We start from the raw sequence: 15443 nt of genomic DNA, 5'->3' as shown, positions 1-15443 counted from the left end.
TCATTTAATTTGTCAGTCCTTCACTTCTTTCCTATTTAGTTTGTCTCCTTCTAACCTTTCATCAATGTTACCACCTCGATGTTCCTCATCCTATGATACCTTAGATGTCTTATTCCATCCTGCTTCAATCTCCAAGAGACTTTGAGACACTAGTCCAACTATGCTCCTACACATTTTATGCACACACAAGAAATACAAAAAAACTAACTTAAATGCTTTACCAACATATCAAAATAATATAGTTGAACATGATCACTTAGGATATAATTGCACTAATAGAAACAACCTCCAGTTAACCAATTGGGCATAAGTAGTTATTACACAGCCAACAAGTAATTGGACGGTCGATTGGAAAAACTATCCAGTTGAATTTGGAGCTAGAACAAAAATATTTTATTTTTTGAACCCTTGTATTTAGTCAACTAAAGCTTACATTCAATCAATTGAATCAACTTAGAGATCTCAACTTCACTTGACTTACACCCTTGCAGGTCTACTTAAAGCTCATATCAAGCTTAACTATTGACTGCGAGCTGCAACCAAGAAATTGTTGCTCCTTTGTTAATGACTTTCTACAGGTCACTGGTAGCCTAGGCCTCTTCTTAGCAATAAATATCATCCTTGATTATGCTTCTTAAATGTGCAAATCTAAAGATTACAATCATACGTAATCTCTTACAGCTCATATAGTTTCTAGGCCTTCAACCTCGCATCATCTCATGCATTGCCAAAGACTCAAACCTCTAGGTTTTCAACCTCATTGACGTCATGTGAGACCATCAGTCTCTCAAATATAATAAGCCCTCAAGCTTACTCCAATGTAACACCTTTTTTTGTTCTCTACAAACTCCATCTCCTCAGAATGCCCTAGAGTATGCCACGTTATGAATTTTTAGTCACTTGGATCTTACATGTCATCTTGCGTTGATCACCTACAAACTCACCTTATAGGTTGCCAAACTATTGAACCATGACATGAATGTGGGGACTCTGAGATGTGGCTAAAGGGGAGGTGAATAGACGCTTGTCTTTTCTTTTCGTGTTTGCCTACAATTTAGTACATAGCAGAAATACAAAAGACAAACTTAAAAACACGAGCACAAACTCATACACCAGATATATGAGGTTCCATATGTCTTAGCTCCTACTCCACGGTCTATGATCTATCAATGAATGTCCTCTAGCTTTCCTTCTTTTTGCAAATCTTTTAGAGATGGAGAAACCTCTTGCAATACTTGAGCTTACAATAATGTACAAGAGAATACAAAAGATAAGTCAAAAAGTTTACAATACAATAAAATTTAACTACACAATGAAGCGGATATTATTTGGTGGATGGTGACTTATATAGTAGATAAAGTTTCTGCCCTATAGATGATGAGGGCTATTAATAGTTATCTACACAGGTTTCTCTTCTTGGTTTACCTTTGATAATTGCATCCATGTAGAGTGTGCACATCTTTCCACTCCCTTTCATAGTAGGGAGATTGTAGGGGGTAACACTCATATGTGGTCCAAACTATGTTCTATTGATTGCTATACTTTAGCAGGTAGTAGCTGGTTAATATTCACACCCACATGCTAATTTTCATGCAATGCAGTTTTTAATTATATCATTACATTGCAGTGCAAATGTGAAGTTTATTATCTTGCTTATTACCTTACCTTGTAATTTTCATCTTTTCTACATTCCCTATTCAGTTAAAAGTATCTAGTACTTTGGTGCTTTGAGGACACTTTAGGTGTGTTTAGGATGTTTTATGATTTGTTCAGTCTTCATTTTGTGTGTTGGTTGCATCCTATTCAACGACGACCAAAGATATCGTCGTGAGGCTGTCATGAGTTCTAAGTTTTGCCAATGGTTATGGAGATCCCCATTTGGAGAAAACTAGGCCTTAGATTCAAAATGCCTCAGGAAATTCAAACCAAAACCAGTTCTGAGTAATTTTACAGACCTGGATAGCTGATAAACAATAACCATCAGATTTGATTTATTAAAAGGACATCATACAATGATGGTAATAGCTACTGCTTGTCACAAGGAAGAAGAATTATATTTTTATTCTATATAATGAAAATGTAATATCTGTAACAATCATGTTCTATGAATAAAAAAAAACTGTACATCATGGCGCCCATCTTAGCAAGACTGCAGTATGTGCCATGCTATATTTTGTATATGAGTCGTAAACTTGAATATGATGTAGGTGAGGAGGTGAACTGCAGAATTTTACATGTCCTAACTTGAAGCAACCCTCAGCTACCTTGTATTATAAATGAAAACTGGATTGATTCACATTGCAGTGAGCAATAGTTGATTCCCTCCTGCCTGTGTGTACTCAGGTGCGTTTTCTGAAATTGCTCAATAGATATGGAGTAAACGCTCCAAGGAGAAATCCAGGAGGAGCCATCTTATGGTTTTTTCTGCTTCCATTCATCTTTCTCAAAGAACTTGCTCGGTCTGCTGAAGTTATATGCATACTACCAGCATTTTTCGATGGTGCCACCCTTGCTGATGTGAATGATTCATCCATACTGACAAAAGATTCATCGTACGACGAGTCCATGGTGATTCCAATTGCTCCATCAAGATGAGGCGGTGGGAATTTTTCAGTTATTTTTATGGCACTTGCACTAGCCATCCATCTCAGACGCTGGAGAGAAGAAACAAAGGGATAAAATTTCCAATGAGACTATAAGGAAAAAAAAAGGCCTTGAGAATCTAGTTAATTGCTTATTGTTTTAAATTTTTGTCCCTTATTAGATTTAAGGGTGAATATTCTCACAATGTTGATGCAACACAAAATCAATCCTGTTAGCTTGTAGCAAATAAGTTACTGCCGGATTATCATAGAACTCAATGTTCTATGACTAGTTAACCATTGTTCTCAGTCTAATGACAGGCGTAAGATTTGTTGCACATTGTGGGTGCCTATTCTTTTGCTTCTTCAGCAAGCTTAAATCTGTTTTCTACTAATTTTTTACTTCTACAAGTGATTTGAAAACAGAATGAACAATACCATATCATCAGACTATTATCTGGTGCCTAAATCCACTACTCAAAATTCACTTGCCTCTGCTAATGAATTTAAGTCCGCCTTATAGAACTTCACTGCTTAGCCCAGAAATTTTGCAAATAACCGTCACAAAAAATGGATAAATAGATTTACTCTTTAAAAAAGGGATACAACTTACGCAAGTGAATTAGGTCAACTTCGTTGCAGTCTTCATGAATAATTTGTAAAAGAGAAAGATCTACTTGACTCAAGCTTAATAAGCAAAAGAATTTTGCAGAATACTCACATCAAGTTCTGCTTGCACCTTAGCAATGGCTATTGGAGCTCCTGGTCCTCGGTATTTTTTATCATGCAATTGGATTCTGTATTTGGATTTACCATCTTTTGTATTGATATTTTGTTGCCTGTTCAAAAATTTTAACAGAAAAATATATGTAAAATTTTTGGTCCATAAAGTTGATTAATACGTGGAAAGGAGAATAACATCACCTTTTATGTCTGCTTTTCCTCTGATGCATATCCATTTCTTTGCTTGGGGGATACTGTTGTAAACTAGATGGACCACATGCATAGGGTTTTGTTTTGAAGAACTGCAAGTCAAAGGCCACAGAGTAATTACAATGAAATGTGCTCTATCGTTCTCTATTGAAATAATTGTCCTAAAAATCCATTGAAAATGGTGCGTAACTTTAATCATTTTATCAATTGTCATGTTACTAAATTGGCACTCCTAGATATAACGATTCATATAGTTTATTAACTGAGTTTGTCATTGCACATTGGCTTTTCAGTTAGTTTGGCTGGTAAAAAGATCATTTGGCAAATATTTCACTTTCCATACTTGCAAGTTGCAAGTCATATGAGGAATTGATTTTTTGATGTTCTATGTCTTTATTCCAGGGATGCTGGCTCTGATTAATTATAGTTTCACAGAAATTTTGTATAATTTTGTACATGTGACTACTGAGATTTCATATCTAATAATAAAGCAAATGGAAAGAAGTGAAGATGTAGGCATTAACATCACTGTGGAGGACAGAAGTTGCAGTTCCTCTCTCAAGCGGATCAAGTGAAAGAAGCTTGTCAAGAAGAGCCACTGCAGAAGGTGAAAGATCTGAAAATGTTTCCCATAAACAACGCTCATAAGATCTAAAAGAAGATTTCTGCTGCAAGTTTAGTCTCTCAAAATAGCCTTCTGATGGGGTTCCACATAACTTAAAGATGCGGTGCAATTGCTCCACCTACATAAGCCACAGAAAATATGTTTTAAACTGATTGCAGATGATATGGATATGAGCTCCAAGAAACAAGCTTGGCAGATAATTCATGACTTTATCCTAAAAACATTAAAGTTAATTCTGTCTCTACAGTTAAGCTGAAGGAAAAGAAATCGGGCCAAAAAGACCAATAGAAAATAATATAATAATGTGTGCCACATTTAATTTCTTATTATATTATTTTCTAATGAAAATGAGAGAAAACCTCAGTTCTTGCAGGGAGTATTGGTTTCCCAGTAAGAAGCTCTGCCAAAATGCAACCAGCACTCCACAGGTCTACACCAAAACCATAATGAGTTGCACCTAGAAGCAACTCTGGAGGCCGGTACCACAAGGTTACAACTCTGTTTGTCATTGGCTTTACATTGTTATGATCATAAGAAATGGCTAGTCCAAAATCCGCAATCTTAAGAATTCCTTCTTTGGTAAGTAACAAATTTGAACATTTCAGATCACGGTGCAAGACACCTCGGCTATGACAATGCTCAAGCCCAGAGAATAGTTGCTCCATATAGAATTTGACCTGTCATCTAGATAAAGGTTAAGAAGCTGCTAGGGAGTTTATGATGAGTAAATTCAAAAACGAAACTAAAACTAACAATTGAACTCATTTTAGTAGATTACTCCTTAAACATAAATTTAGTTTCATTAAGCTCATTGGTTCGAACTGAAGCAGGCTTTTCTATAGTCAAATTAGATAGGATCTATAGTCTATCTAGAAGAATCAATGGATTCCTTCACATGTCTGTTATTTTAGAAATGAATACAGATGGATTAGTAGGCTGTTAAGCTCTTAGCTTTCGCATTTAAAAGAAGAAAAAAATGGCAAAGGACCATCTAATGCTCATTGTGGAAGAAGCCTAAAAGTTGAATTCAAATACTGATCTCAGCAAACAACATATTATAAGTCAATAATTTCAAGCAACTATTGCGATTAAGACTAAAACATGTGGTCTATCAAAGATGAATTCTTTACCTAACCACTAAAATCAATTCCAAGCAAGATTATTGACCCGTATAATGGAGAATACATGCTAAATGAAATGATTAACAGAAAATCCAAACTTTAACACAAAGATCATCATCTGTTGAAATCCATACCACACTTAAACTCAGACAAACATCCTGCTATTTTGATCAAAATTTTCTCTTATCAAATGCTATTCATTCAGATGCGTTCTTAACATCAAATAAAGACCTATAAGATCATCAAGTGGTGAACATCAGTTTCTTATTATCGCGCCTCAATAAGATAAAAGAACCATCCTTGTAGTTTAAGGTAAGGCAATTGCCGAGAGGAACCTAGCAAAACCCTAGGAATTTTCAGTGCCTAAATCAACTATTTCTTACCGGAATAGGATCTGGTAACTAGAAAGGGTTTTGAGGGCAAAACGCACCTGGGACTCACTGAAGCTGAAGCCGGGGAGAGCGGTGAGACCGGCGAGGTCGTGCTCCATGTAGTCGAAGATGAGGTAGAGAGAGGGCGAGGTGGGGACTCGCGACACAGCGAGGCCCTCGAGCCGGATGACATTGGGATGGTCGAGGCGGCGAAGCAACACGATCTCCCGCACCATGAACCCCACGCTCTCCGCCGAGTCCACGCTCTCCACCCGCACCTTCTTCAGCGCCACCACCCGCCCCGTCACCAGGTCCCTCGCCTTGTACACGTTGCTGTATGTGCCCGACCCAATCTAGAAACCACCGAACGAATAAAAACAATAAAGAAAGGAAAATCGCGTTGAATTTCTTAAACTTGACAATTTGTTTCCCCTATTTTTCCTCCCGATCGAAAATCGCTCACCTTCTCAATCTTTTGGAAAGAGTCGGCGCGGCGAGGCGGCCAGCCGTCGAGGGCGTCGCCGGCGGCGGCGGAGAGCCAGGCAGGCCACGCGGGAGAGTCACCAGGAGAATACGACACGAAGAGTCGGCGTGGAGGGGGAGGCGTCGGATCCACAGGCAGATGGGTCACAAGGGAATCGGGGTTCTTCTCCGCGGTGGCTCTGCTGGCGGCGGGGGTCTCGGCGGCGGCGGTTGCGGCGGCGGGATGGGAAACGTCTCCGACGGTAAACTTCCCGAGGAAGCAACCCATGCGGCTCGCTGCGTCCGCATGCGGATGCCGGAGCGCACGGAGGCGGCCGAGGGCGACGCGCGGTTCCGGTCACAGCCACGTGAGGTCTGCAAGGGAGCGGGAAGCAGAACCGAATGGAATGTTCATGACCCGCTTCTCTTTTTGTATAATTTCCATTTCCCTTCAGTTCGAGTTTCTCGCATTTAACCTCCTTGTACTCCTTATCCACAAGAATGCCACCCAAACAATCGACGCTTCATTTCATGAAATGGCATTTCCGTTAATAACTTGAACTTAGAGACCAAATTGGAAATTGAAGAATACCATGTAACATTAGTCGAGACCGGTACGCTTCGGTGCTGCTGCTGCCGCATAGTATTTTCTTAAAAACAAAAAGGAAAAAAAAGCAAGGGCAAAAATAAAATGAATATTAGAAAAAAGGGTTAAATTGGTATTGTATCAGCTATAAATCGATAGCTACAATATAAATATTTTACAAAATGATCATAATTATAAGAAGAGCTATGATATTTATCTAGAAAATTTTAAAAAATTCTTAAGGATAAACATATAAATGATATGACCCATCATTTCATTTTTTATGGATCTCATTATTTATGTGTCTATTTTTAAGAATTTTCTAGATGAATTTTATAGATGAATATCATTTCTTATATAAGAAAGGGTTTGCAGATACTCTTCTAGAAGAACTTAATTGAGAGGCAACCAGTTTCTTAGTGGGGCATTAAAAAATGAACTGCATTGGCCATGCATAGCGTACAGATGATAGTTAATTTCACCATGTTTTATTAAACGCATACAAATTAATTTGAATTATATCGATTTGGTTGGAACATGTTTGACCTTTACTAACGCCGTGCATGATGATTCGTTCCGCTACTTGCCGCACAGCCACTGAAAGTGGACATTTTATGCGGCTTTTCTCGACTAATTTAATAATGTTGAAGAAGGAAAACGATAAAGTGTGTAATTGACAGGGAGCTTGAATTTGAATAAAAGAAATTACCGGCCAAACATGAAATTTGACCGACAAGACTCCAAAGAGGAAGAAGAACAATATTCTGCTGAAACAGATATTTTCTTTTGTTGACTTCTCAATAGATCAATCGACTAATTATTCAATCGACTAAAATCTAAATAATTTTAAAAAAATTATAAAATTTTATAAGTGTTTAATATTTATAAAACTTCATAAACACACACATATTTTATCATAGATTTTATTTAATGAAAATAAGCTTTAGTTTTTAAGATTGATATAAAGCTAAAAGCTATAAAAATATTTTTAAGTTTCACTTTCAAGTTTGGTATCATCCAAGAGTTAAAGTTCAAAATTATTTCTTAGTTTTTGAAAAAAATTTGAAATTCATTTTTTTGGATTAAAATTTTCAACTATGATCTTGAATTATAAGCACATAATTTGAACAAAATGTCTTTCATGTAATCAGGGGCGTAGCCAGGATTTTCGATTGGGAGGGGCAATTTTCAAAAATTCATGAAACGAGGAAAGAATAACTTACAACTCTTGGAAGATCATTGATTTTGAGAAAAATAGAGAAGATAAAATAGAGGGAAAGAAGTAAAAAAAAAAGAGAACTTTACTTTCTTTGTTAGCAACCTTGACTAGTTTTGGTGAGCTCGGCAATAACACAAAGAGAGCAAAGTAAGACAAGGCATGACTATTTTGTCGTGCCAATAAAATCCTAAATAATACCAGAAGAGGAAGAATATAGGGGGGTTGATGGCTGCAATTGATCTTGTTGCTAGAAGAGGTCAGCAACTGGTGTTACATTTCTTGCTTGCTGGAGAAGAGAAAGGAGAAGAAAAAAGCTCTTGTGCTTTAGAAGATGATAGGAAAAAATTGTAGATTTTCTAATGTTGGAGAAGAGAAGGAGAAGAAGCAAACGAGAAAGAAGAGGAAAAAAAATAAAACACAGGAATGGGCGAAGGGGTGGCATACGGTACAGTTAGGATGTAACATGTATAGGGAGAAAAGGGAGAGAAAAAAATGAAAGGTTTCGTCCAAAATATCCTAATTTTTTTAAAATCGTTTGAACTCGTTTAAACATTAAACTTGGTTCGGTCATAACTCAACTTCAAATCAATTCCAATTTGAACCAACATAATACTTATCTCCATATCTACTCGTTGAATTTAGTTCAAACTCGATTCAATTTTAATTTAGCTTTCTTACTTTGTGCCCTACTATTTAGTTCAACCGTTTATTATTATATATTTATTTTTAAAATTTAATACTTAACATTTTAAATCGTGATATTTCCTCGTAGAAGTGGTACCAATGGATAACTTAGATCATGAACTTTCCAAATATGTGATCAATTTTGATTTTCGGCATTGAATGGTGATGAATTAACTACTCAAAGTGATTATATATATATTTGATCCTGTCTGAATGTTGAATCAATGGACGCTGGGCACGTGGCGCTCTCCCCACCGATGACGTGGCTATCTGAATGACCGTATGGAGCTCCGGTGAACCTGCAAAGAAGTCGAGCCGGGAAAGGGTTCCCGGCGACGACCCTCCGACGCTCAAGTCAGGCGAGGGAAAAACAAGAAAGTGGCTCCAAGGATTCAAGATTTCATACCTCCGGTGAGGTCTAAGGGCTCTTATATAGAGCTATGGGAGCTTGGTGCACACAAACCGAGGTGTAACGCCCGAAAATTCTCAGAACTATTTTAGAAATATTCTATGATTTTTCTGGAATTTTAGGATATTTTTACAGAATTTTTAGAGTAGCGGAAGTAGCAAAAACAAATAGAAAACGAAAACGGCCTAAGCAGGAATTGAACCCGAGACCTATGGTTTACGGATAATTCTAGTAACCAGTTGAACCCAGCAGGGTCGTGCTGAAAGGAAAGGGAGGCAATTAAATTTATGTTAGAGTTGGGCCGAATTACCCACTTAATATAAATAGAAAATTATTAAGTGGGGTTTTATTTTGATCGGGATTCCTTCTCCTCAAATCCTCACCGACGCCACCTCTCCCTCTCCTCCCTCTCTCGGCGCCAACCACAAGCAAGGCTAGGCTTCCGTCCCAAGGGTTCCAAGGGCACCTTCCGGCGATGACTTCGACACGAGGACGCTCCCCTCCGTGAGAGGAACGCTTAGACGCGAGAAGATCGTCGAAAGGATCGTCTCCTCCGGAAATCTAGCGATTAGAATCGTAAGAAAATCCGAACAGGAGGTAAAAAACCCCTCACCTGCAGTATAAGTAGCTCTCGTGTGAATTTCATGTATCAGGTTAGTAATATGTAGACTATCGACACAAAGGATGCAAATTAGCGCATACTAAGTGTTCGATTAAAGGTTTAGTACAGAAAAATGCAACTTATGCATTTTAGTAACTTAGATAAATGCAGTAGAAGCATTTTATAGCTTATTTAGTCTCGCTCCAGCTTTTACAGGACTAGATGTCCAATGGGTGGGCTCCCACAGTCGCCTCTAGGTTTAGATAACCTAGTTCTAGGTTTAGACAACCTAGTAAAAGCAAGACAAGAATTTATTAGCTTATGTTCAGTATTTTACTTTTCAGTGGCACTGTACTGGATTAGATATCCATTAGGTTGGGCTCCCACAGTCGTCCCTAGGTTCAGATAACCTAGTAGCCCTACTAAATTCGGGACTTGCAAACCCGGGTCTAGTTAGGGATGCGCGCATAGCATGTACAGTTGTCGGGCCCATTAGCAGCATGAGTATATATTTTCATCTACTATATGTATAGTTTTTAAACTCTCACGCATCAGTTGTGTATACAGTTTAAATTCAGTATTAGCTTAGTTTAGTTTAGCTCTGTTCAGCTCACTCTTATAATTGTGTATGATAGCTTTATGTTCAGTTCATGTTACACATGCTTTGGATGATAGTATGTCATGACTAGTTTTTGATTGCTATGTATTGTATGATAGCATGCCATGTTTTAGTTCAATCAGTACATGTTTCAAATAGCATGTTTTAAAAACATATTGTATCGTATGCATGTTTTAGTGAGGTAGATGGTTTCTTACTAAGCGAAAGCTTACAGATACTTTTTCCTTATACTGCAGATAAATGTAAAGGAAAGATGGACTAGCGGAGGCTGGAGGGCAATGCGATGAAGATGTGTGTGGGCAGGAACTTGGAATAGAGATCTTAGGGAACTTTAGCAAGTTTGGGTTAAACATTAGAACTTTTCAGTGTTTTAGCATTTTGCACTTTAATATGTTAATTGCTATGAATTAGTTAACCATGCACTCTATTATGCTTAGAACACTATTTTTATGATGTTAGAATGTTAGTTATTATTGTTGGGATGTTCTTAGTCATTTTTGGAATCATTATGTGTGATTTGGCACGAGGCAGTGCTGAAATCAGATCATTGGCATGAAATCAGAAACTCGAATCGATCAGCCGATCGATTCGAGAGTTTCCAATCGATCGATTGATCAACTGGGCAACTCGTCTCGCGAACAGTAGGCGTCGGGATCGATCAGCCGATCGATCCAGCCAATTCCGTCGCGAACAGAAGGCTCTGGGATCGATCACTGGATCGATTGACCAGTCTGGATCGATCAGCCGATCGATCCAGAATATTGCCCGAGCATAGTAGCGTGCTGGATCGATCACTGGATCGATCCGACATTCCAATTGATCAATGGATCGATTGGGAGGTCTGATGTCAGGGGGAAAATGTTTAAGTTCAGTTCCTTGACCATGGGGAAGGTAAAACATGACATGAATAGTTAGTTTACACCCCTTAGCATGTATAGAACCAAGAAATGTTAGTAGTTTAGCAAAATTTCAGTTAGTACAGTTTCCGTAATTAGATTCAATGATGGTCATGGATTAGTTAGCACAGATTAATGTAACGATCGGCCTCACAGCCTAGTTAGTAGGAGGTGGGTTGTTACAGAGTGGTATCAGAGCCAGGTTCCATACTTCCTACACACACATCAGCATTGAACCTGCAGCTTCCAAGTAAGAAACGTCTCTCACTTTATTATGTTCTTTCTTTCATGTTTATAGATACTGTAGCATGTTGATTTATGATAGTAGTTAACATGATGACAATAGTTACTCCATTATGATTGTATTAGTTATGTATGTCCTTTGTTCCTTTAGAAATGGCACGAGGACGCCCAGCTAGAAGGGCACCAGCTACTGAGCCCCAGCATGAGGCAGCCAGTTCAGTGTCTCCTCCAGACCTTACAACATTAGTGGCTCAGTTACAGCAGCAGCTAGCCGAACAGCAACAGGAAATAGCCACCTTAAAGGCTAATCAGCAGAATACTCCTACAGTCACCCCGGAACCAAACTTAGCGACACCAGTAGTCTTAGAGGTTCCACCAGTCCAGCTTACAGTACTAGTAGCCCCAGCAGCAGGAACACAGAGGGAAGCCTATCTGATCCAGTGGCAGAGAGTCAAGCCAGAGAACTTCTCAGGCACCAGTGAACCATGGGATGCTCAAGCCTGGTTCAAAACACTGGAGAGTACGATGGAGCTTCTGGACTGGCCAGAACATGAGAAGGTGAAGTGCGCCTCCTTCTGTTTGACAGGAGATGCACGCATGTGGTGGGAGAGAATTAGAGCGAAGCGCCCAGTCAATCAGATGACATGGGCTGACTTCGAGAAAGAATTCTTCGAGGAGTTCTTTCACATGCGGGTCACAAACTGCCACTACGACAAGTTCACTAAGTTTCGCCAGGGCAACCTTTTAGTGGAGGAAGCCATGAAGAAATTCAACAGATTGGCTCGTCTATGCCCTGAACTAGTCAGTACAGAAAAAGAACGAGTCCGGTTGATGCTCAAGATGCTGAGGCCGGAAATAGCAGTAAACGTGGCTGGCGGCGTTCACAGGCCGCAAACCACTGAAGAACTAGTTAGCAGTGCTCTGACCACCGAGCACTACCAGAATAATATCAAGCAGCAGAAGCAAGTTCTCTCAGAATCTAAAGGTCAAGGAGGCTCAGACACTCAGAAACAACAGGGCCATAGCTCCAACTGGAAAGGGAACTCCAGCAACAAGCGCAAACTAGGGAGTTACCCGAAAGGAGGACCAGCTAGTAAACAGCCTAGTTATCCCAAGTGTGCTACTTGTGGGAAATTTCACCCAGGAGTTTGTCGCAAGGGCACACGAGGATGCTTTGAATGTGGACAGGAAGGGCATATGGCTAAGCAATGCCCGAACAAGACAAGTCTTCCTCAACCACAGCCGATACAGTATGGAGGCCAGCCAACACAGCTACATCATATGCAGGCCGTTTTAGATGGTCCACACATTAGCCAGGGCCGACTAGAAGCCCCTCCAGCCACGACAAATGCACGAATCTACTCGCTGACCCGAGAGGACGTAGCAAATGCATCGATAGTTGTTACAGGTCAGATTAGTATTTTACAGCAAAGTACAACTGTCTTATTCGATACTGGGGCAACCCATTCATATATATCCAAGGCATTTGCTGAGAAGTTAGCAATACCTCCAGAGGTACTCAGTAGTCAGTTTTTGACGACGTTACCTTCAGGAGAAATTATGGCATCCACACACTGGCTCAGAGCAGTGCCAGTCATTATAGCAGACAGAGAACTCTTTTGTGATCTGATAGTGCTAAATATGACTGACTACGATGTTATCTTTGGGATGAACTTCCTGATCAGATACGGTGCTTCCATAGAGTGCCGTAAACAGAAAGTCATATTCCAACCTGAAGCAGAAGTGCAGTTTGAGTACATTGGAGAACCCAAGAGAAAGGCCAAGAAGTTTCTCTCAGATATGAAGGCACAGAGGTTAATGGATTCAGGATGTACGGGATTTTTAGCACATGTAGTCAGTTCCGGTCAGGACAAGGACCAACAGCTAGCCGAGGTCCGAGTCGTATGTGACTACCTAGCAGTCTTTCCTGAGGAGTTACCAGGATAGCACCAGACAGGGAGATTGAATTCGAGATAGAACTCATTCCCGGTACAAATCCTATCTCCAAAGCACCGTACCGCATGGCTCCAGCAGAGCTGAAGGAACTTCATGAGCAACTACAGGAGCTGCTTGACAAAGGCTTCATACATCCTAGTCATTCACCATGGGGAGCGCCTGTATTGTTCGTGAAGAAGAAGGATGGGAGCATGCGCTTATGCATAGACTACAGGGCACTGAACCAAGTCACCATCAAGAACAGGTATCCTCTTCCCAGAATAGATGACATGTTCGATCAGCTAAAGGGAGCAGCAGTGTTCTCTAAGATAGACCTCAGATCAGGTTATCATCAGGTGAAGGTCAAAGAAGGAGACATACCCAAGACAGCATTCAGGACTAGATACGGACACTACGAGTTCATAGTCATGCTCTTTGGCGTGACAAATGCTCCAGCTACTTTCATGGACCTCATGAACAGGGTATTCAGGGATTACCTAGATAAATTTGTTATTGTGTTTATCGATGACATTCTTATCTATTCAGGAACTCAGGAAGAACACGCAGAGCACCTGAAAATAGTATTGCAGACCCTTCAGCAGAACCAGCTGTACGCCAAGTTCATGAAATGTAAATTTTGGTTAGATCAGGTGTCCTTCCTGGGCCATATCATCTCAAAGGATGGTATTATGGTAGACCCCAGTAAGATAGAAGCTGTGAGTAACTGGAAAAGACCTAAGAACGCTAGTGAGATTAGAAGTTTTCTGGGATTAGCAAGTTACTACAGGAAATTCGTAGAGGACTTCTCCAGGATAGTCTCCCCACTGACAGCTCTTACCAGAAAGAACAGAAAGTTTCAATGGACAGAGGATTGTGAGAACAGTTTCAGCGAGCTGAAAAGGAGATTAACCAGTGCACCTATTCTGACTCTACCAGAAAACACAGACATCTTTGATATATATAGTGATGCCTCTAAATTGGGATTAGGACCAGTTCTGATACAAAATGGCAAGGTGATCGCCTACGCCTCCAGACAACTTAAAGATTATGAGAGGAATTACCCCACTCATGACCTTGAGCTTGCAGCGGTGGTGTTCGCTCTCAAGATTTGGAGACATTACTTGTATGGAGCTCAGTGCAGAGTGTATACAGATCATCAGAGTCTGAAGTACTTCTTCACTCAGAAGGATCTGAATATGCGACAGCGCAGATGGCTAGAGCTGGTCAAAGACTACGATATAGACATCCTCTACCACCCAGGAAAAGCAAATAGGGTAGCAGATGCACTTAGCAGAAAGTCCAGTGCTGCCCTATTATCTCTAGCAGCCATGTCACCACCCATACAGAAAGAGATTACAGATTTCGGTCTCGAACTCATAGTCGGGCAGCTCTCTACTATGACATTAGAGTCTACCTTGCTTGATGACATCCAGACAGCTCAGGAGCAGGATCCTGAAATTCAGAAAATCAAGCAAGAATTAGCAGAATTAGGAAGTGGAGAATTCAGAGTGTCCACTAGCGGGGTGTTGTACTTTGGCGACAGATTATGTGTTCCAGATCAGGAAGAACTCAGAAGGAAGATTTTAGATGAGGCTCACAAGACTCCTTATGCGATGCATCCAGGCTCCACTAAAATGTACCAGGACTTGAAGAAGCGTTTTTGTTGGCCTGGGATGAAGAGAGACATCGCTCGATATGTCAGCACCTGCCTAACTTGTCAGAGGGTTAAGGCAGAACATCAGAGACCAGGAGGAGTTTTGCAGCCTATTCAGATTCTAGAATGGAAGTGGGAAGATATTTCTATGGATTTCATAGTGGGATTACCTAGAACCACGAATGGTTTTGATACCATCTGGGTAATAATCGACAGGTTTACTAAATCAGCCCACTTTTTAGTCATCAGGATATCATACTCCATGGAACAGCTAGCCCAGTTGTATCTCAAGGAGATCGTTAGATTACATGGAGTCCTACGAACCATTATTTCAGACAGAGACAGTAGGTTCACATCACACTTCTGGGAGTGCGTACAGTCAGCTTTGGGCACGAAGTTGAAGTTTAGCACAGCCTTCCATCCTCAGACAGATGGACAGACAGAGCGAGTAAATCAGGTACTCGAGGATATGCTCCGAGCATGTGCTCTAGATTTCAAAGGAA

The 15443-nt window shown here is 40.1% G+C and overlaps 1 protein-coding gene across 2 annotated transcripts; it reads right to left on the bottom strand.

Moving 5' to 3' along the window:
- Positions 1-2032: 2032 nt before the first annotated feature.
- Positions 2033-6540, bottom strand: LOC122018477 (probable serine/threonine-protein kinase At1g54610). 2 transcript variants are annotated; one of them, XM_042575800.1, is made up of 7 exons: positions 6096-6540; positions 5692-5985; positions 4500-4817; positions 4040-4258; positions 3507-3607; positions 3304-3421; positions 2033-2654 (listed from the first exon to the last, which is right to left on the bottom strand). In XM_042575800.1, exons 1-7 carry the CDS (start codon positions 6381-6383, stop codon positions 2340-2342), a joined length of 1653 nt encoding a protein of 550 aa, XP_042431734.1. In that variant the 5' UTR covers positions 6384-6540; the 3' UTR covers positions 2033-2339. The 2 variants fall into 2 exon arrangements, with proteins under 2 accessions (XP_042431734.1, XP_042431735.1); XM_042575801.1 differs by lacking the exon at positions 4500-4817.
- Between the last annotated feature and the right edge of the window lie 8903 nt (positions 6541-15443).

Source organism: Zingiber officinale, chromosome 9A (genome assembly GCF_018446385.1).
Source record: "Zingiber officinale cultivar Zhangliang chromosome 9A, Zo_v1.1, whole genome shotgun sequence".
NCBI lineage: Eukaryota > Viridiplantae > Streptophyta > Magnoliopsida > Zingiberales > Zingiberaceae > Zingiber > Zingiber officinale.
This window is presented reverse-complemented; position numbering and strand designations above follow the sequence as displayed.